Genomic DNA, 20,920 nt, shown 5'->3' with positions numbered 1-20,920 from the left:
CCTGAGGTGTTTGAGACGGCCCAAGCATTGGTTGCGCCTGAAGCAGTCCAGGCAACACCGTGGGACACGATCCAAGAGAAGCTCCGCAACCACTACGCACCAAAGCCGTCCAAGATTGCTGCCCGCCATGCGTTCTACCACCAGAACCAGGCAGAGGGGAAGTCAATCAACAACTACACCACCGCCCTGCGACAGGCTGCAATGCACTGCGAGTTCCGAGACTTAGACGATGCCCTGATGGATCGAATCGTCTGCGGGGTCCGGGACATCCATCTGCAACGACGTCTCCTCACCAAGCCAGACCTCACGCTACAGAAAGCCATTGAGGAGGCTGTGGCCTCAGAAGCTGCTGAACGCTCCGCCCAGGAGATCCGCAAGTCCAGCAGCCCGCGTCTTGCTAGGAAGCCAGTTCCAGTGCATCATGAAGAGGCCAGCAGTGATGAGGCATCCTCCAGTGAGGACGATGACGTGCACCAGACAAAGCGGGAGCACAGGAAGTTCCAACAGAAGTCCAAGGGCCAACCGGAATGTGCCGGCTGCGGAGGCAACCATTCCCGTGCCAAGTGTCGAGTCAGAGACGCCATCTGTAGGAAGTGTTCCAGAAGGGGCCACATCGCTAAGGTCTGCCGATCGGCTCCGTCTGACACCCCCCCTTCACCGACTTGCAAGTCCAAGTCTTCACTCTAGTCTGCCAAGGAAAGCTGTTTCGCTCTCACCAACTGCCGCTGCCTGTCTGGAACCACGATTGGCCAAACCGACTCGCCTACACAACGCAAGCTGAATGTCAAGGTGCTCATTGAAGGAGCTCCATGTGACATGGAGATTGATACCGGGTCTGCCCTGTCCATCGTGTCTTGGAGCACCATCAAAAGACTGGTGCCCAGAGTGTCCAAAAGGCAACTCGACTCTCACCGCGTACACCTGAGAGACTACCAGGGAAACGACATTCCCGTGGTAGGCGTTGGCCGGTTCCGGATCGCCTTCAAGGATTTTTCGAGCCTGCTCCGGTTGGTGGTGGTTGAAGGTCAGCGGCCAAGCCTCCTAGGGCTAGACTGGTTTGATGCCCTCGGCCTGGAAGTCACTGGCACCAACTGCATCTCTAACACAGAGACTGAGGGTCTGGTCAAAGACTTTGCCGAGGTTTTTGACGGCACTTTGGGGCAGTATACAGGTACGCCCATCTCCTTTAGCCTTGATCCACAAGTCGCCCCCATCAAGCTAAAGCCACGCCGGGTTCCCTTTGCTTTCAAGGCTAAGGTGGACGAACAACTGGACAAGCTGATCGCCCAAGGAGTTTTGGAGCCAGTTGACCACGCCAAGTGGGAAACCCCCATCGTCACGCCTGTCAAGCCAGACGGGTCGGTGAGAATCTGCGCTGACTACAAGTGCACGATCAACAAGGCACTTCAGCAGCACGCTTATCCGGTTCCTGTTGTCCAACACCTGCTGCATTCCCTGGGTGAGGGTAAGGTCTTCGCTAAGCTGGACCTTGCCCAAGCCTATCAACAACTGCCCGTCGATGATGCCACTGCTGAAGCCCAGACGATTGTCACCCACCGAGGGGCATTCCGTTGCCGCCGGTTGCAGTTCGGGGTGAGTGTGGCTCCTGGCATCTTCCAAAGCCTTATGGAGCGTCTCCTGCAAGGGCTTCCGGGCGTGGTACCATATTTTGATGACATCTTGGTGTCTGCAGACTCACACCAGCAGCTGTTCGAACGCCTCCGTGCCGTGCTGACCAGGTTCCAAGAGGCCGGGCTCAAGGTAAAGAGGGAGAAGTGCCAGATCGCCGTTCCACAGGTAGAGTTCCTGGGCTATCTTATCGACGCCTCCGGCCTTCACCCGACCACATCTAAGATCCACGCTATCCAACAGGCCCCCATCCCAAAGAACAAGACGGAGTTGCAGGCGTTCCTGGGGCTGCTGAACTTTTATAACATGTTCCTGCCCCACAAAGCCACGGTGGCTGAGCCTCTTCACCAACTCCTCAGCACAAAGACGCCTTGGTCCTGGGGTCATTGGGAGAGACGGCGGCCTTCAACGCGGTCAAGGCTCTCCTTTCATCGGACCGTGTGCTGGTACAGTACAGTGAATCCAGGCCGCTGGTCCTTGCCTGCAACGCCTCACCTTTTGGCATCGGCGCTGTCCTTAGTCACCGTTTTCCAGACGGAAGAGAAGCACCGCTCGCCTACTTTTCCAGGACGCTATCTCCGACGGAACGGAATTACAGCCAGCTCGACAAGGAGGCACTGGCACTTGTGGCTGGAGTGAAGAGGTTCCATGAATACCTCTATGGCAGGACTTTTGACCTCATCACTGACCACAAGCCGCTCCTGGGCCTCCTCGCCGGTGATCGTCCAACTCCACCGGTCCTCTCGCCACGCATGCTGCGATGGACTGTTTTCCTGGCTGCCTACCACTACCGGCTCGTCCATCGCCCGGGGAAATCGATGGGCCTTGCCGACGCCCTCAGCCGTTGCCCTCTTCCAGCATTTGTGGAAGACCCGGCTCCAGCTTCATCGCTCCTCCTGATTGAGGATCTTCTGGCAGCGCCTGTATCGGCTGCCACTGTGGCCTCCGCATCTGTCCAGGATTGCACCATCAGCCGGGTGCTCAACTGGGTGTGGAGGGGGTGGCCACAAGGGCCTTTTGCATCGGAGTTCCAGCCCTTCGCAACCAGACAACATGAACTCTCGGCTCATCACGGCTGTCTGCTGTGGGGAGACCGCGTCGTGATTCCCCAGGGACTCCGTCAGCGCGTCCTGGAGGCTTTGCACGTTGGCCACCCGGGAATTGTCAAAATGAAGGCGTTGGCTCGGTGTTACGTCTGGTGGCCTAACATGGACGATGCCATCACTGCCTGGGTGTCTGCCTGTCAAGCGTGCCAAGAGTCGAGGCCTGCACCACCGGCAGCTAAGGGACACACCTGGGAGACGCCAAAGACACCCTGGTCGAGGGTGCAGATCGATCTGGCTGGCCCCTTTCACGGCCGGACCTTTATGGTAGTGGTGGACGCCTATTCCAAATGGCTGGAGGTGGCCCTGATGCCCTCCACCACTACCGAGGCCGTCATCTGGGTGCTGCGAGGCCTGTTTGCGACGCATGGGTGTCCTGATGTCCTTGTCTCCGACAGCGGACCGCAGTTCACGTCAGGCACTTTTGAGCGGTATCTTTTGGGACTGGGCATCCACCATGCCCTAACGGCACCCTTTCATCCATCCAGCAACGGGCAAGCGGAGAGAATGGTGCGCTTGGCAAAAGAGGCACTGGCACGCCTGGACCGGGGAGACTGGCACGAGCAGGTCGCCAAATACTTGTTCGTGCAACATATCACCCCTCATGCGGCCACAGGGCGGAGTCCTGCTGAACTGCTTATGGGCCGCCGCCTCAGGTCACCGCTCGACCGGCTGCACCTGGACTTTGCCGTGGCTGAACCCCCAGGCTGTGCCAACGTGCCACGGTCATTTGTTCCAGGAAACCAGGTCTTTGCCCGGAACTATGTGGGGGACATTCCTTGGGTGCCAGCCACAGTAGTGGGAGTCACTGGACCTCGCTCGTACCAGGTGGCACTCGAAGACGGGCGCTTGTGGCGCCGGCACATAGACCAGCTTAGGCGCAGGGTTGGGGACTTGGACACTACCGTGGTGCCCCCAACTGCGCTTGTGGCTCCAGAAGAGACACTTACAGATGGCGAGGCTCCACCTACACCTCCCTCGCAAACTGCCAGCGTGGAGCCGAACCAAGCCGCTTCAGAGGGTCTGCCAGACTTACCACAGACTCAGACCACTCCACTTGCGGAGGCTCCACCCACAGCAGCAGATCCAGGGGATTTGGTTTCAACGCCACCTAGGGTCGCACCACAGCCTCAGCAAGACTTGTGTGGCCCTCCGGACTTGGCTACCAGTCCCCGGCGGTCTGGCAGAGTTTCCAAGCGCCCAACTTATTTAAAGGACTATGTTGTTGGACATGTATCACCGTTGGTCTAAGTATGGGAAATGTAACCGATATGCTTTTGTGCCTAATTGAACCATTACGTGTAGTGCTGTATATAAGGAAACCATTACGATTGTAACTAACGCCTTATCTCGATGGGGAGGGGTGTTATGTATTGACGTTCTCACCGTGGGCCAGCAGGGAGATACTGTGGATAGTTTTCACTCAGGTCCACATCAGTTATTTTAGGCGGGAAACCCTGGGTTGTTGTTGCTACAATGTTGACAGCCGGCTGCCTATAAAAGCAGGCCGGCTGAGCTGTTTGCTGTTCAGTTCTGTCCAGCTTACAAGTAAAGAGCTGCTCTGGAGAAATCGCTGTGTCATCTGCTATGTTCGCCCACAACTTAACAATATTAACCTGCTGCTGTACTGGCTGCCAACTAGCTGCTGTTATGTTCAAGGTGCTGTTATTAGTGTACAGATAGCAACACCCTAGTGGTCCCAGGCCCTAAGGAAGTTAGATTGGCTTCAACCAGAGCCAGGGCCTTTTCAACTCTGGCTCCGGCCTGGTGGAACGCTCTGCCTCGTGAGACCAGGGCCCTGCAGGATCTGATTTCTTTCTGCAGGGCCGGTAAGACAGAGTTGTTCCGCCTGGCCTTTGGCTTGGAGCCAATTTGATTCCCTCCCTCCCTCTGTTTCTTTTTTCTTTTCCTTCTCCTCCTGCGAGGAGGCTACATTTTAATATTTTAATGTTTCAATATTTTAATGTTGTATTTTAATTTTGTTTTTAAGTTGTAATCATTCAACTTGTTTTTATTATTGCTTGTAAGCCGCTCTGAGCCCAGCCTTGGCTGGGGAGGGCGGGGTATAAATAAATATTATTATTATTATTATTATTATTATTATTATTATTATTATTATTATTACAGAGCCCTATCAAACTAGGGACCAGAATACCTAAAAGGTTGTCTCTCTTGGCTGATCACTCCATTCTTCAAGAAAGGGCATTCAGCAGATACCATCCTATCAGGAGGTTCGTTCTGCTATAGGGCAGAACAGTAATTCTATATTAGAATTACGCCTAGCCTTTGGAACTCCAAATACACACCCACCCACACCCCAGTTGGAATCTGTGGTAGATTTGAATGTATTTTATTAATGTATTGTATACATGTATGTATACATGTATATTCGTATATATATATATATATATATATATATATATATATATATATATATGCATTGTATATTGTATATATTGTATATATATATGTATATATATTGTGTGTGTGTGTGTATATATATATATATTTGTATATATTTGCTTGTTTGCTAATGTATTGAAACTTTTTAATTGCTTGTCACCCAAATGGTCTCCAAGTAACTTACAATGAAAACACATTATACTGTACATTATACCATAGAAGGAGAGGGGGAGGGCCATATAACACATCAATATTCCATGCAATGTATTGGGGAAACAAACAAACAAATCCACCACCCCCAGAACAGTGTTTTTGTTTTTTGTAAAAAAGCAGTACACACACAATAAACAAAAGAATATTCCCACCCACTAGCAGATAAAAATAAAGCCTCAACACCCAACATCCTATTCCCTAGCCCAGAAATCATTCACATCACTCTTCCATTGTCTCCTGAGACAAATGGATGCCAGCAACATTTTTTAAATCCCCACTGAGACGTCTGGTGGGTCCTCCAGGGATGGTCTGGTGTCTCCTCTCCTTCCAGGGAGGACCAGAAGCAAAAGCAAAACAGAAATATGGTAAAACTGTTCTCTGCTACCTGCTCTGCAGTTGTTCCATCTGCTGCTGCTCTCTTGCTGCTGGTGGCAGGGCGTAAGACTGATGTGTCTGCCTGGGAATTTATCCTCCCACCCAGCTGTCTGGTGTCAAGGCCAGTTGCTGTAAATCGGGGTGAGGCAGGGGGAAGGGTAGGTCTTGCAGGGATAGTCTGGCATATTGTTTGTGTGTTTTAATTGTTTTTATATATGCAGTTGTTCCTGTCCTTGTGTATACAACTGATTTTTATGTTTTGATCATCTTCTAAATCACTTCAGGATCCCTCATGGAAAGAGATTTGAAATGAAATAAAAATTGTAAACCACCATAAAGAGCAATTATGGTTTAAAGGTGAATGTGTAAAATGTTAGTGGACAAAAAGAAAATTGTAGCTGATTTACTCCACCACCACTGCAGCTATAACTAAGGTTTGTTCTTTGCTAGCACTAAGTCAAACCAATGCTTATTTCTGGATAGTGCTTTGAGAGCAGGGGAGGAGCAAAGCAGCTAAACTTTTCTTCCTGTGCATTAGCAATGCTTTTAAAGCCCTAGTTCAGCTTAACTGTGTCTTAAAGCGATGTGCAAGCTGTGCTACTCAGATTGTAAATTTAGGTTGTTTCTTATACTATTGAATCATATGATTGCAGGAATATTAAACTACTAAAAGATAAGGAGAGAGGACTTGAGTATTGTTAGGGCACTGATAATTCTGAGAAATTACCAGAGTTTGGCCTAATTATTCATAATTAGGTTTGTGTCTTGAATTAAACATTAGCATTTACTCCTTTTTTTTTTCTACCACCAGCACTTTGACAAGATGGTACTCTAGAGTAGTATTCCAGCTGCCTCATCAAGAAATTGTAGATAGCCTGAAGGTCTGCTTGGTGGGTGCCCTGCAGAAGTTTCATGAGGTGAGGAAAACACAAGTTTTTTTCTGGCAGGGATGAACTACTGAGGAAAGCCTGACCAGCCTAATAACTTCCTGTACTGAAAAGAAAAAATATTTATTTGTGCTGGTCCTGAGATACCAATATGGTTGTCCTGCACACTGGTATCAGGTGCAGTATCTTAGCAGTAGGAAAAGCCATCTACCCTTGTTTAGTGGGCTCCTGGCCCATTGCAGCGCTGCTTCTGTAGAATCCCACTTGTAGAATCCCACTTCTGTAGAAGCAGCCGGTCTTCGCCGCACACCCATATGGTCTTATCTGATTGCAGTGCTGTAGGGTGTTCACCTGGCTCCCCACCCCACTGCAGTACCCCTGCTGCTAGGATAAGCCCACTAGCAAAGGGAAGGTTGCCGGATGCCCCTTGTGTGACCCCCACCCCCCACCTCACTGCTTCAGGGCAAGCATGATTACATGTGAGGCTGAGAATAGCAGCTTCAGCAGTGCCACAGCTGGGTGGAGCAAGTGGCGGAATGCATGTTGGGGGGGCGGACCACTGAGGGTAGCCTGCCTAGGCCCTTCAAAAATTAGAGGTGCAGCTTTGCTTTTGGTACTCCTTGCTGAAATATAGATTGCAAATTTTGGGCAGGGACCTGTTTATATTGCTAATATTCTCTAGAATGTTGGTAGTGCCCTATAAACCCAAGTAACAAGTGCTGTTCTTTTTAATGGAGAGGTATAGTCACAGGAGTAACTTTCCGCAGTCTCCATACAACTTACTCTTTTTGAGTTTTTTGCAGTCAGCCATGGCACTAATTATCTTGAATGAGAGCAGAAAGGGTTACAAATAAAGACAGTGCATTTGTGTCTGTATACTGGAGGTATCTAGAGTGCCCAGAGGAGATGTTTGCCTGAGTTATCCAGGTCTCTCTGCATATATTACAACATCATAACCTACATGTTTGGTCTCTTGAAGGTGAACCACGATCTCCCTGAAAAGATTGTAGTTTACAGAGATGGTGTATCGGATAGCCAGCTGAAAATGGTGGAGAGCTATGAAATCCCCCAGCTAGAGAAATGCTTTGAAGCTTTTGAGAATTATGAGCCTAAAATGGTGGTGATGGTTGTACAGAAGAAAATCAGTGCCAACATGTATTTGGCAGCCACTGATCACTTCTCCACTCCGTCTCCGGGTACAGTGATAGACCACACAATCACCAGCCGAGATTGGTGAGTGAAAAGCAGTCACACAGCCCTTTCTCTCCATATTTTCACAGGCTACTCTGCTCTTTTTGTAAGAAGAATTTGTTGCTTATAGTTGATTGATTTAGATATTTGCCACAGTTTAGTGCAACATGAATAAATTGGAATGAACACTGAGTTTTGCATGCTTCCTCCTTCCATGTGGGTGGGGAAGGATCTTGAAAGTTTCTGCTTCTAGCCTTCGTTATACATATATCATGCAGACCAGGAACTGTGTTTAATCTTAAATGTGGTTCATGTCAAACAGACTAACTTCAGTAACTGGTTTGAAGTTGGCTTGTTTGAAACTAGACAGTTAATGTCAAATAGAGTTGGTTGGTCCATATGACACAATAGTCCATTACTAAGTCAAAGCTTTCAAGCTTCTTGTCCCAGCCACTTGTGAAGAGGGGAAAGAGGAACATGTGTTTATTCTTGCTCATTGACATTGTGTATAGCATGTTTGTGTGTAGGTTCCTTTGCTGAAATGATCTGTCTGTTTTCTCAAACTGTTAAACCAAAATGTACTCTCCTGTAACTTGAGTCCATTAAATGAGTCTGTCCTTTGGGGCATCCGAGAAGTCTTTACTATCTTCTGTGTGACAGCCCTCGGAGTATTTGAAAGATGCTTTGGTTTCCCCCCTCAGTCTTCTCTTCCCTCCAGTGCTCTTAAGCTTTCCTCATAGGGTTTGTTTTCCAAACCAACACTTGAAAGTCTTTGTTGCCCTCCTCTGAACCCAATTCCATCTTCCCACCACCATAGAATAAATCAGGTGAAATGTGGCATGCTAGAACTATGTAGTCAGGTTACATAATGTACCTCAATATCAACTTTTACTCTTTAATCCAGAGGGTTCCAGTCTTTGGCAATAACCCTTCTGGAGTTCTTCATTGAACATCTTAAAGATTTGTGTATGAAACTTCTCACTATGTTGAAAATCTTTAGGTGGTCTCCTTGGCAGACTAGATACTATGACACCCTCTGTCTTCCTGGTATCTGTGCCAGTCAAACTGGTGTTCATCTCTGCACTCTTTCCCTTTTTGATAGAGGAAAGAGCCATAAATTTAACCTGATGGGAATAAAAAGCTGCTCATTGGCAGCTGCGACAACAAGTTGTAAATTACTATGCCTTGTGGCTAGATATCAAATTTTCCTCTGGGGAAAAAATAATTTGGGTTTAACCAAGCTACCTGAAGAGCATAGTGCTTCTCAAGTTTACCTGAATGCCTCCAAGCCAACCAGACAACATGGCCAGGCACATGGGAAGTGGTGGCCACTGGTCAGTGATTTCCCTCTCCCTTAAGGGCTGTACATGACAAATAACCAGTCTTGCAATGTGATCAACAGGTAAGGATCTTCTCTTTTGTTGGCAAGGGGCTTTTTAAAGTCAGCAGCGACAGTGCCCTCAAGAAGGTGTTGGGGAAGGGCTGCTGCTCAGTAGCAGAGCACATGGTTTGCATGTGAAACCTCCCAGGTTCAGCTGCTGGCATTTCTTGGTAGGGCTGCAGAAAATCCTGTAAACACCAGGAGAAGTATTGCGAGTAAATGTAGACACTTGTGATCTAGATGGCCTAATGGTATTGAATAAGCCCCTCTGTTTCCCAAATTCTTTTTGAGGGATTGAAGAATCGAGTTAGTCCCTCACTTGCTTGCTTGCTTGACTATCTTGCGTGCTGCTTGTAAATAAAAAATATATCTTTATTGATATATATTGTGTGTGTATATATATAATTATATATATATATTGATAGCATTTTTTAAAAAAATTATTCTTAGGGTGGATTTTTACTTGATGGCTCATTATGCACGACAAGGTTGTGGCATTCCAACTCACTATGTCTGTGTAAGAAATACTGCCAACCTCAGTCCTGACCACCTGCAGAGGTGAGTGCATTTCATGTTTAGATGTAATCTCTTAATTCCTCTTAGGGATTTTTTTGTGTGTGTGTGTGTGTGCTTTTAGTTCACATGTACATAAAGTAATATATAAATATTTATATCATTACTTTTTAAAAGATTAGAAATTGGGTGTTTTCTCATGTCTTGCCATTGCAAGTATTATACTGCTGCTCTGATAGTGAGATGGTCCTTTGACTAGGGTGAACAGTTGAGTGTGCCGAATAATGGCTCTAAGGATAACCCATCTGGAGGCTTGGGCTTTGACTAGCTTGCTTTGCCAAAGTGAAAGATCAGGGGCTCACCTTGTGCCAACTTTAATGTCTTTCAGCACCAGCCAAATTCTTTTAGTTTGTTTTCTGCTGTATTTTTTGTGATTTTAGATGCTCTAGGTCCATGGGGATGATTTGATTGCTCCCTTTATTATATTATTACATGATTTTGTCTGATTGCGAATCCCTACTCCAAATAGTTGTCCTATTTTTGTACATCTTCTGGTTTTATTGGTTTTGTTCTTTTTATTTCTTTTAATTGTTTGTTGCTCAGATAACTCTAATCATAGGATGACTGATACATGTAGTAAATTTTATAAAACAAATGTCTAAGAAATTAGAGTTGACTTCTGAACCTTTACTCTGCTAAACTGAGGGTGGGGAATCTCTGATCTGTGGGTGTTCAAGTTGGCCCGTGAGGCCATTTCCCCCAAACCACACCTAGCCATCAGCTGGTGTCATTCAGGATATCATTTGATAGGCAGGGTTAAATCCTACATTGACTGTGCAATCCTACACCCAGTAGCCAAACAGAGCAGGATTTAACTGTCATTGAACCCTGCTCAGTTTTGCAAGGGGTTTGCACAGAATCCCTTGCAAAATCAAAGGGGCAAAAACCATCTTCCACCTGCCATTGTAACATCAGGTGATTGATAGGTAGGCAGCCCCACCCACCTGTCAAATAAGGCTGCTGAGGCTGATCCTGATAGGGGTCAGGCCTGTGGAGTCAGAAAGGTTCCCCACCCCTGCCCTGAGCTATCAGAGTAAAAGAGGTGGCTCAATAATGCTTAACACTGAAGCTCCTAAATTAATCATCCTGTCTGAACAGCAGGTACCTTACCTGGCACTGCATTTTACTCTTTCACATCTGTCGGCCTCAGTTTGGCTGAGATCCTTGTAGAATCATTTCCAGAAATACTTTCCTTGCTTGGAATTGAAGTGGAAGACAGCACTCTAGTTGCACATGCTTCTCTCGTCTTCCTCCCAGTACTTATGGATATTGGAATGCACATTGGATAGCAGTGGAGCAGTATATTCATAGAACTAACCGTGGCCATGATCCTAAAGTTCTTAACCCTATGATAAAGTGACTGTTGTTGCCCAGAACTGAATTGGATTAAGTATGGAGAAACTCTGATTTGAAGCTCCCCAGAATAATGTGAATAATGAAAATATTATATAAAGTGTCTTTCTGATGAAGCACTGTACAAATTAAACCAAACTACAGGTTCTTGCATCCAGGGGCTCCACATAGCGCCTAAAGTAGTTATCTGGTATAATTAATGGCACTTCTTAAGTCTGACAACTTCTCCCGTCACCTCTTAAATGGCCCCTAAAATATCCCCTCGTTCTCCCTTGCTTCCCACTTTGCTCATCAGTGCTGCTTTTGCCACCTTCTCCCTTGTCCTTTGTTTGGGTTACTCCCCCATTACTTTTTCCTTCCCATTTCCCTTTGTGTTTCTTGTTAATTGTAAGCAGAGCTCTGCAGCTTTTAATTCCATGTGCAGGTATGCAGGTTGGGTTTGATTTAAATCAAATCGATTTAAATCACGATTTAAATCACTACTCAGTAAGACTTGATTTAAATCATTTTTTTACAGAAAGACTCATTCTTGCTGGTAAAATCTTAATATTTACAACCAGATGAAGGCTTCATTTTTGGAATAATAAATTTTTACAGTTATATCAAAAATTACTGATTTGGTTATACTATTAGAAATACATAGACATATAATTATGAAATTATTGTGAGGTTTAATAAGTTAACTTTATATTTGGACAATTTTTCTGCTGTACTTTATTGGAAGGAGAAAAATAATCATTTTCTTAATAACAATTTAGACAATTCGTTTAACTAAAACAGTAACATTATAGCATATTTATCCATGTTTGTTAACCAATGTGGTTAAACAATCTAAAAAAAACTTAGACTGAGTTTTAGCACACATGTAAAACTTAAAACAAATCCTTATTTCCTGATGAATAGCCTTTGAACTATAATGTAACTTAAATAGAAAACTATCTTTAGAAAGACTTTTCTTCCACAAGCATTTTATTTTAAAAATCTGATTTAAATAAAAAAATCTGATTAAACTAAAAATAATAATCCGATTTTTAAATTTTAAATCATTGTTTTTTATCCACCCTGCAGGTATATTTTCCTAGGTCTTTATCAGCACAGTCACTGTTAAAGGTCAATCCTTCCTTCTAGAACGGGGGGTGGGGGGAGTTTCCAGAGAATAAGGTTGATATTCTGTTGGGGGGGGGGAATTATCCTCTCTCCCTCCCACCTTTTTTAACAGGCTGACCTTCAAGCTTTGCCACATATACTGGAATTGGCCAGGAACCATCAGAGTGCCAGCTCCTTGCAAGTATGCTCACAAGTTGGCCTTTCTCTCAGGTCAAATTCTACACCATGAACCAGCAATTGAGCTCAGTGAAAAGCTCTTCTTCCTATAGTTTCTCCAGCCTGTTGACTCCAGCCAGGAGCATAGAGAAGGCAGTCCCCCAAGGCAGAGATGAGGAGAATCATCCTGTTGGACAGCACATACTGCCCTTGGACCACTAACACACACGTGAGCTCTGCAGTAGCTGTTAGCGTCCTCAGTCCTATGCATGTTTACTTCAAAGTGAATACCCAACTATTCTTCAAATTTCAGCAGTTTGTAACAAGTAATAAATGGTAACCTAATTTCAGCAAAATAGCTAATAGCTGGCAACTATTTTAACTTTGTGAATATTGCCTGGAATTTTCATTTTTGTGTTATTGTGTATGTTCAGTTAATACATATCTTGCTTTAGTTTTAATAGGTGGTTATAATACTAGAAAACTTTTTTAAAAACAACAACAACCCATGGACATTCCCCAAGTATCTAAAGATTTTTCAGTTGGATTATTTAAAGGTTTTTTTTCCTATAGTTATATACTTTAACCTTAATACTATCATGTTCTTTAAAAGGAAATGTGTCTTTTCTCTCTTTTTGTTAAAGGTAAAAATTCCTTTGTTAGGCTGGAATAAAAACAAAACTTTCTATATTTATCTGGCTGAACTAACTTTATGTAGTCTCCATACCACTAAATGCCTGTTTTTGCAAGTTGCTCTGTATTAACTATGTAGATTGTGAGTTGTTTAACATAGTTAAATCTCTGAAATGAAGAATATTTTCAACTGGATTTCAGATGCATTGCCAAAGATCGTGGCGGGTCGGGGCTGCTGATTCTTCTAGACCTGTTAGCAGCCTTCGACATGGTCGATCACGAACTCCTGGACCACCGCCTTGCCGACGTGGGGATCCAGGGCACAGTCCTTCAGTGGCTGCGCTCGTTTCTCTCTGGTTGGGGACAGAGGGTGGCGCTTGGGGGGGGTTGTCATCGCACCACTCCTTGGTGTGTGGAGTGCCTCAGGGTGCTATACTCTCCCCTATGCTTTCCAACATCTTTCTGCGCCCCCTCGCCCAGCTTGTCCGGAGTTTGGGGTTGGGTTGCCATCAGTACGCTGATGACACCCAACTCTATCTGTTGATGGATGGCCATCCTGACTCGGCCCCAGACACACTGATCAGATGTTTGGAAGCTGTGGCTGGATGGTTACGTGGGAGCCGGTTGAAGTTAAATCCTTCGAAGACAGAGGTCCTTTGGCTGGGTCGGGACGATATGGGGTTGGGGGGGCAACTCCCATCTCTTGCGGGGGTGCAATTAGTGCCAGCACCGTCCATTAAGAGTTTGGGTGTAATCTTCGACACCCCCCTTTCCATGGAGGCGCAGATTGCAGCTATAACAAAGGCGCCGTTTTTCATCTCCGCCAAGCTAAGCAGTTGGCTCCTTACCTCTTTCGCCCTGACCTAGCCACTGTGATCCACGCAACCGTCACCTCCAGACTGGATTATTGTAACTCGCTCTACGTGGGGCTGCCCTTGAGACTGACCCAGAAACTCCAGCGGGTGCAGAATGCCGTGGCAAGACTCCTTACGGGGTCCTTGCTGCGAGATCACATTCATCCAGTTCTATACCAGCTGCACTGGCTTCCGGTGGAGTACAGGATCAGGTTTAAGGCGCTGGTTTTAACCTTCGTAGCCCTATACGGCCTAGGACCCTCGTACCCACGGGACCGCCTCTCCTGGTGTGTCCCACAGAGGAACTTACGGTCTTCAAACAAAAACATCTTGGAGGTCCCAGGCCACAGAGAAGTTAGGCTGGCCTCAACTAGAGCCAGGGCTTTGTCGGCTGTGGCTCCAATCTGGTGGAACGCTCTGTCACAAGAGACTATGGCCCTGCGGGATCTTTCCGCAGGGCCTGCAAGACAGTGCTGTTCCACCAGGTCTTTGGCCAGGGCACAGCCTGACTCCCTCCTTTGGCAATCCTCAAAGAACTCTAGCCCAATCGTTGCCATTAATCTGATTGGAATTAATTTTATAATGAAATGATTTTAGAATGTTTTATCATTTTACTGTTGTTAGCCGCTCTGAGCCCGGCTTCGGCTGGGGAGGGTGGGATATAAATATTTTTTTAAATTATTATTATTATTATTATTATTATTATTATTATTATTATTATTATCCTGGATATCCATACTCACTGTGTGGCCAGTATAGTTACAGCAAGCTTTGGGGTTGAAGCAGGCTAAATATTCAAATAAAGAAATTACAAATCTACATTGGCTAGCTAGCTTTTCACAATTCATAAAGTGTTTTTTTACAGGAGGGGGCAGTGTAGTGCCAGAAACGTTGGGTAAGTTACTGGTTGGCATAGAATGTAGGCATCCACCCAAAAGCTAAGGCTCCCTAATTATTGCTAGGCAATAGTGCAAAGTTCTGCCTGCCTTCAGCTGATAGAAAGCAAGCTTTCAGTGGAAGCATGTGTGGCTACAGTTTCTAACCCAACTCCCTAAGTATACTTTAAGATACCTGCTTTGCCTAATGTGCCTACTATCTAAATCATGTGGATGTGTGATATTAAACTTCCTTACTACCCTGTCTTCCAACCAGGTGTGGCAAGCAGGAGTCAGAGCAGCTTCATTATGAAGGGGTGACTTGAGCTAAGCTTCAGCTGGCCCCTTGTAAGCACAAGCCTATTATGCTTTGCTGTCTGCAAACAATTGTGTTTCTTTCTGTAAACTCCTAGCCCCACTCCCCCCAAAACTGGGAGAAACAGCTTGACTATTCAATTTATTTTATTTGCTTATTTCATAAAATTTATACAATGCTTGAGTGACTTAAAAAAGAAAACCTCAAAGCAGTTTACAATGGGCTTCCACACATCCTTAAGAATGAGCAAAGAATGGACAACTCCAACGGCTGGCCTGTGCATTCTCCTCATTGCGGTACTACTTGTTAACTCTGTTTGCCTTCAGAAAATGGGTATGGAGAATGGTAGTTTCCTTCAACACTTAAGGAAGGAGTGGCCCTGGGGGACCCTCAGGTCGAAGGGAATGAGGGGGCCACAATGCCAGGGGAGCATCCTCGCTGTTGGGGCAATGGCAGCCGCAGGGGTCTCCACCTGAGGAATGCACTAGCCATGGAGCCTCCTGGGCAGGTCAGGGATCACATCCTAGAGAACATCTCACTCTCCATCAAGAAGTTTCAAAGCTACTTCGTTGTTTGCAAGGATGAAACTCCAGCCATTGGGAACCACATCAAGGTCCTGCAGCAGCTCTATGAGCACCTTGACCATGCGCTGCTGTATGGGCTCCAAGATCTGGGCATGTTTAGCCTGGAGAAGAGGAGGTTAAGGGGTGATATGATAGCCATGTTCAAATATATAAAAGGATGTCACATAGAGGAGGGAGAAAGGTTGTTTTCTGCTGCTCCAGAGAAACGGACACGGAGCAATGGATCCAAACTACAAGAAAGAAGATTCCACCTAAACATTAGGAAGAACTTCCTGACAGTAAGAGCTGTTCAACAGTGGAATTTGCTGCCAAGGAGTGTGGTGGAGTCTCCTCCTTTGGAGGTCTTTAAGCAGAGGCTTGACAACCATATGTCAGGAGTGCTCTGATGGTGTTTCCTGCTTGGCAGGGGGTTGGACTCGATGGCCCTTGTGGTCTCTTCCAACTCTATGATTCTATGATTCTATCTCCCTTCAAGCTCCTAGGCCTTTGAACTGTCTGGGCAGGAGAGGCCCCCTCGGAGTTGAGGGGGTTTCAGCCCCCATGGATTTCTCCTGCTTTTACATTGAGAGTCCAAATGCTCCTGCAGCAGGTGGTGACCACCATGGCACTGCAGGGAGTGGCCAACTGCCACATGTTCCTGGTGGCCTTCAAGCAGCTGGAAAAGAGGAGGAAGGAGGAAGAGCATAAGCAGAAGAAGAGACAGGTGGGCCACGCATAGGTAGCGGCGGTGAGTGTGGAGGCCCTCAGTAGGCTAAGGGGAGACAGGGCCAGCCCCTCTCCAAGCAGCGCCATGAGAAGACAACCAGGGAAGCCCTTCCGAGACAACCCACCCCTCCCGAGTTCAGGGTAGACAACAACTACTTTTTGCTTCTGATGTTCCATGTTTTGGAGAATGAGGAGTAGCTGTTCTGGATGATCCTCATGACTTCTGGGCACATGGAGGGGAACTTCTAGCTTTTCTATGTGCTGCTGACCGACTGCTACATCTACCTCTGCCGCAAAGGAGCCACTGAAAAGCCGGACATGGTAGAGGAGGCAGTTTCCTATAATGAGGAGGACTGGATCTCATTGGGCCTTGATCAACAGATGAGGAACTTGGTCTTCACCAACCGCAGGAAGCAATTCCTTATGGACATGGCTGACATCACCCTGACCAAGTTTTTCCTGGTGTACCTCAAGTCATCCATGTTCAAAGGTTGCTTGCTGGGAGCCACCCTGTGCTAGCACCCTGCCGGACACTGCCATGGAGAAGTTGGCACTGGCCAAGTTTATGGCTCAGGAATCTAAGCAAGAGACCTTGGGTGTGATAGTCTGCTTCTATGGCCTGATCCACTGGGAAGACCCCATGGACACGACTTTGGGACTGGTCCCCTTGGGCTACATGATGGCTGAGCACCCCATCACAAAATAAGGCGCCCTGAACTACAAGGCAGGCACCAACTACCTGGGCAAGGAGAAGTGGAAGACTGCTACCTGGTCCTCAGCAACTTCATCTTGTATCAGTTGCTGGCCACTGCTAAGTTGGCAGGCATGGTCTTTGTCTCTACAGAGGCTGGCCAGGAATACTGTATCTTGGAATTTGCCCAGGACTGCAAGCTGTACCTGCCCTCCTGCGTGCTCTATTTTAGCTGCACAGTGTAACTGGAGAAGTTCCTTCTGGTGTTGGATACTATGTGGAAAAGCACCTACCAGGTCAACCTTCTGCACAAGCTGATTCAGGACAGCTCGGTCTGGAAGAAGTGCGAGGATGCCCTGAGCTTGATCCACAGCATCTGGCAGTGGATTGGCAGCCTGTGCTGTGGGTGGGCTTCCTGGGACCCCTGTTGTTAGCCTACTGGCAGGCAAGGAGCTGCCAGGCAAGAACTCTGCAGGAGCCTCTTGGTGTTGGCCTTCTTCACAAGCCAGAGGCTGCTTGAAGCTAGGGCTGCTTAGCTGCCAGCAGAACCCAGCTGGAGACAAAGGGGGCCGGGGTGGGGGCCGGGGCGCGTGCACACACACGCGTAAAATAGGCCAACAAACAATTGTAATCCTCAAGCAGCTACCACCAGGGCCAGATCCTGTAGCATCTCGCCTTCTCTTGCTGCATCTTGGCTGGAGGTTACAAGGGCTGCTAGCAGTGGTGAGCAGGATTGGCTTGTCGATGCTCAGCTGGCAGCCTCTCCCATGCCCTCTGCTCCTTTGGGGAGCAGGCTGCGGGTCCTCCTTTTTGAAGATGGTAATCTCTTATTCATGCTCTGGGCAGGGAGGTCTGGAACTGTTCCACACTTAATATGTCAGACACCCTGCCAGGTCTTGCCCCACTTTCACCCCACCTTGAGGTACAGACAAACCTTCGCTTGCTGCTCTCCCACCTCTCCTTAGTCCCTCTCTCTGGATGTTGTCGTTTTGTGACAGGATCTCCACCTGTTTCTAACCCCTCTGCCCTGGTCTTGGCAGGCTAATGGGCAAATCTGGCGCAGTGGATTGAGCCTCTGCCATTTCCTTAACAAAGCTGAGAGATTAGGAGGAAGTTCCTGCAGCAGCTGCTTCCTCTGCTAGGCCAGCCGGTGACTCTCTGTCCCCAGGCTTCCCTGGGCGGAGTGGAGTTTCTGAGTAAAGGGCCTGTTGCAAGGAATGGGCTTTGATGTGCTGAGGTCATCCACTTTTCTCCTCTCCTCCCCTCCTAGCCCCACTGCAAACCAAAGAAGCTTCCTTGCCGGGGGGGGGGGGGTCTGCCCTGGCCACTGCTGGTGCCCACAGAGTCTGTGCGGATCCTGCCTCTTCACATTCCTGTTCTATAGCAGGAGGGGAGTCCCTCTGTGCCTCCTCCTCCTGACTGGATTTAGATAATAAGGTAATACAGTGGTACCTCGGGTTAAGTACTTAATTTGTTCTGAAGGTCCGTACTTAACCTGAAACTGTTCTTAACCTGAAGGATGCCACTGGAGCCCGATTCTGGGTTAGCGGAGTCTGTAACCTGAAGCGTCTGTAACCCGAGGTACCACTGTACTGCTGGGGGACCTAGAGGCCATGGCAGGGAGGTGGGTGAGTGCTGCTAATCTGTTTATGCCCCCCTTTATGAGAACAAATCTGTATGAAGCAGGGGCCACATTGGTTATCCCAGCCATTATATGTTCTCCATGGATAGGCGTGGTTCAAGCTTTATTTGACTGACAAGTGTTTTTTTAAAAAAAGCTGTTGGTATTTTAAGTTCCTTTATTTTAACAGAGATGAGACTATGATATGCGTTCATTCAGGGGTCTTCCCCGTCCCCCGGAGGTGGCCTGTGTGGCAGAATGTATCTGTAGATACATCTCCATCCCACCCTGTAATAAAGAAAAAAAGGAAGGAGTGTGAGTTGTGTTTTCTTGGTTGCTGGAGACCTCTGGTGTTTCAAGCTGCAGCAGTCGTCTTCTCTGTTCTCGGAGGAGGTGGGGGGTGTTACAGCCCCTTGCTCTGATTCTAAGCTGGGCACACACATATTGGATGTATACATCCACACAGTTGGGTGTCCCCCACCCCACTCCCACCCAACCCCATTTGTTAAGTACAGCATTGGGAGCAGGGACATGTGAACACTCCTGGGGAAATATTGGCTAGAAGAATTTCATTTAAACTTTCTCAAGATGCTTCTGTTGAAGCAGTTCTCAATAAACTTTCTCATGTTGCATTTTGGCAAAATTTGGTGACCATCTAAACTTGTTGACTCTGAAATTCTTCAGGCGCTAATGAGAGAACAGAAGGATAAATGTGTCTACTGTAGAACACACTTTTACACTATTAAACTGTTGGCATAGTTGAAGCTTACAAAGCATTGGGGACTTTAAGAGATACAGTGTTACCTTTAACTGAAAGGTTGCATTTGGACTTCGTGTTCATGGAGGTGGGATAATCAACCATTTCTTCTTCCAAAGCCTTGCAAAGGAGGCAGGCAGGGCTGCAGGGTTGCAGTTCTATACAAAATACCTCACTTCAAGAGGATCCATGATTGGCTTTTGGCTGAAGCCAGTTTTGATAGAGACTTTGTCGTATAGAAAATGGAATATTGAGCTGTGAGTTTTGCTCATTCATCTAGATAGTTCTGCTGGGCAGCTCCTTTGCTATATGTTGCCTCAAAATACTTCTTGGCAAAGGGGTTTTGCTGCCCGGAATGGAAACTTTATATTACTATACACTTTCCATCTGATTATTTGCTAAGCCAGTGCTTTAGGTGTTACTTTAAAAGAGGCTGGTTTCTAAGTGCTAAAAAAACCAGACAGGGAGTGTTTTGCTTAGCAAGTTTATGGTTTTTCCTGAACAATAATTTATTTACAATCTAATTTCCTTGATCCTAGTATCTAGAAAACAAAAATTCCTCATGCAGTTAAATTCCATAGTTTGGTTAATAATTTACCCTTTCTGCCTAGTTAAATCTAATATACTACTGATAGTGCCTTATCAAATTTTATTCTCCAATACTGCCCCTACCCATGAACTTTGATCAGGCTTACTTAAATATAATAAACAGCAGATACAGATGAGTATTTTTGCAGGAGACAACCATCAAGATTTGGAAACTGTGATGATTCCTAGCTAGAAGAATAGAAAGAAGATCTAAGGGGGAAGTGATGGAAAGAGTGGTTTACACTAAAAATAATAATAAAAAGAAACAGGCAGAAATAACTGAGGTGGCTAAAGACATAGGGGTGCAGAGCCTCTCTCTGTCAGGCCTGCTGGAGGCGGTGGCCGGCTGGGCCTTGGAGTTCCCTAACCTATTGGTATTGGGGGACTTCAACATCCATGCTGATGCCACTCTCTCCTCACAGGCTCTGGACCTGGTGTCTTCCATGGCGACACTAGGCCTCTCCCAGTTTGTTTCGGGCCCCACACATCAAGCAGGCCACACGCTGGATTTGATCTTTGGTGTCGGTATAGATGTGATCATGTTTCCTTCGATGAATGTGCCATGGTCTGATCGCTACGCTCTGAAAGCCAGGATTGACGTTCCACCCCCACCCTGCTTAGGTGGCGAGCCGATTTGGGCTCGCCCGCAGAGGCTGATGGACCCTGATAGATTCCGTCAAGCCTTGCGGGACCTTTCTCCCCCTGGCGACTCATTGACTGAGCTTGTTGAGGGCTGGAATACCCAGCTCCTGGCAGCCATCAATGAGATCGCACCTAAGCGCCCTCTGCGACCCCGCAGAAACCGGGCTCCCTGGTTTACCGAGGAGCTCCGGAAAATGAAGCGGGACCTCAGACGGCTAGAGCGAGTATGGCGGGGTGCCCGTGACGGAGCTTCAAGAACATCTTATAGGGTTTTTATGAAAAC

General features: G+C 46.9%; 1 protein-coding gene across 1 annotated transcript in view; it reads left to right on the top strand.

Moving 5' to 3' along the window:
• Positions 1-13,061, top strand: part of PIWIL2 (piwi like RNA-mediated gene silencing 2) — a 64,663-nt gene extending 51,602 nt beyond the window's left edge. The window contains exons 20-23 of the mRNA XM_083588416.1: positions 6,535-6,640; positions 7,590-7,843; positions 9,633-9,740; positions 12,328-13,061. Coding sequence (XP_083444542.1) covers positions 6,535-6,640; positions 7,590-7,843; positions 9,633-9,740; positions 12,328-12,484 — 625 coding nt within the window. The 3' untranslated portion in view covers positions 12,485-13,061. The remainder of the gene's footprint in view (positions 1-6,534; positions 6,641-7,589; positions 7,844-9,632; positions 9,741-12,327) is intronic.
• The last annotated feature ends 7,859 nt before the right edge of the window (positions 13,062-20,920 follow it).

The sequence above is a fragment of the Podarcis filfolensis genome (assembly GCF_964270895.1).
Source record: "Podarcis filfolensis genome assembly, chromosome: 15".
NCBI lineage: Eukaryota > Metazoa > Chordata > Lepidosauria > Squamata > Lacertidae > Podarcis > Podarcis filfolensis.
This window is presented reverse-complemented; position numbering and strand designations above follow the sequence as displayed.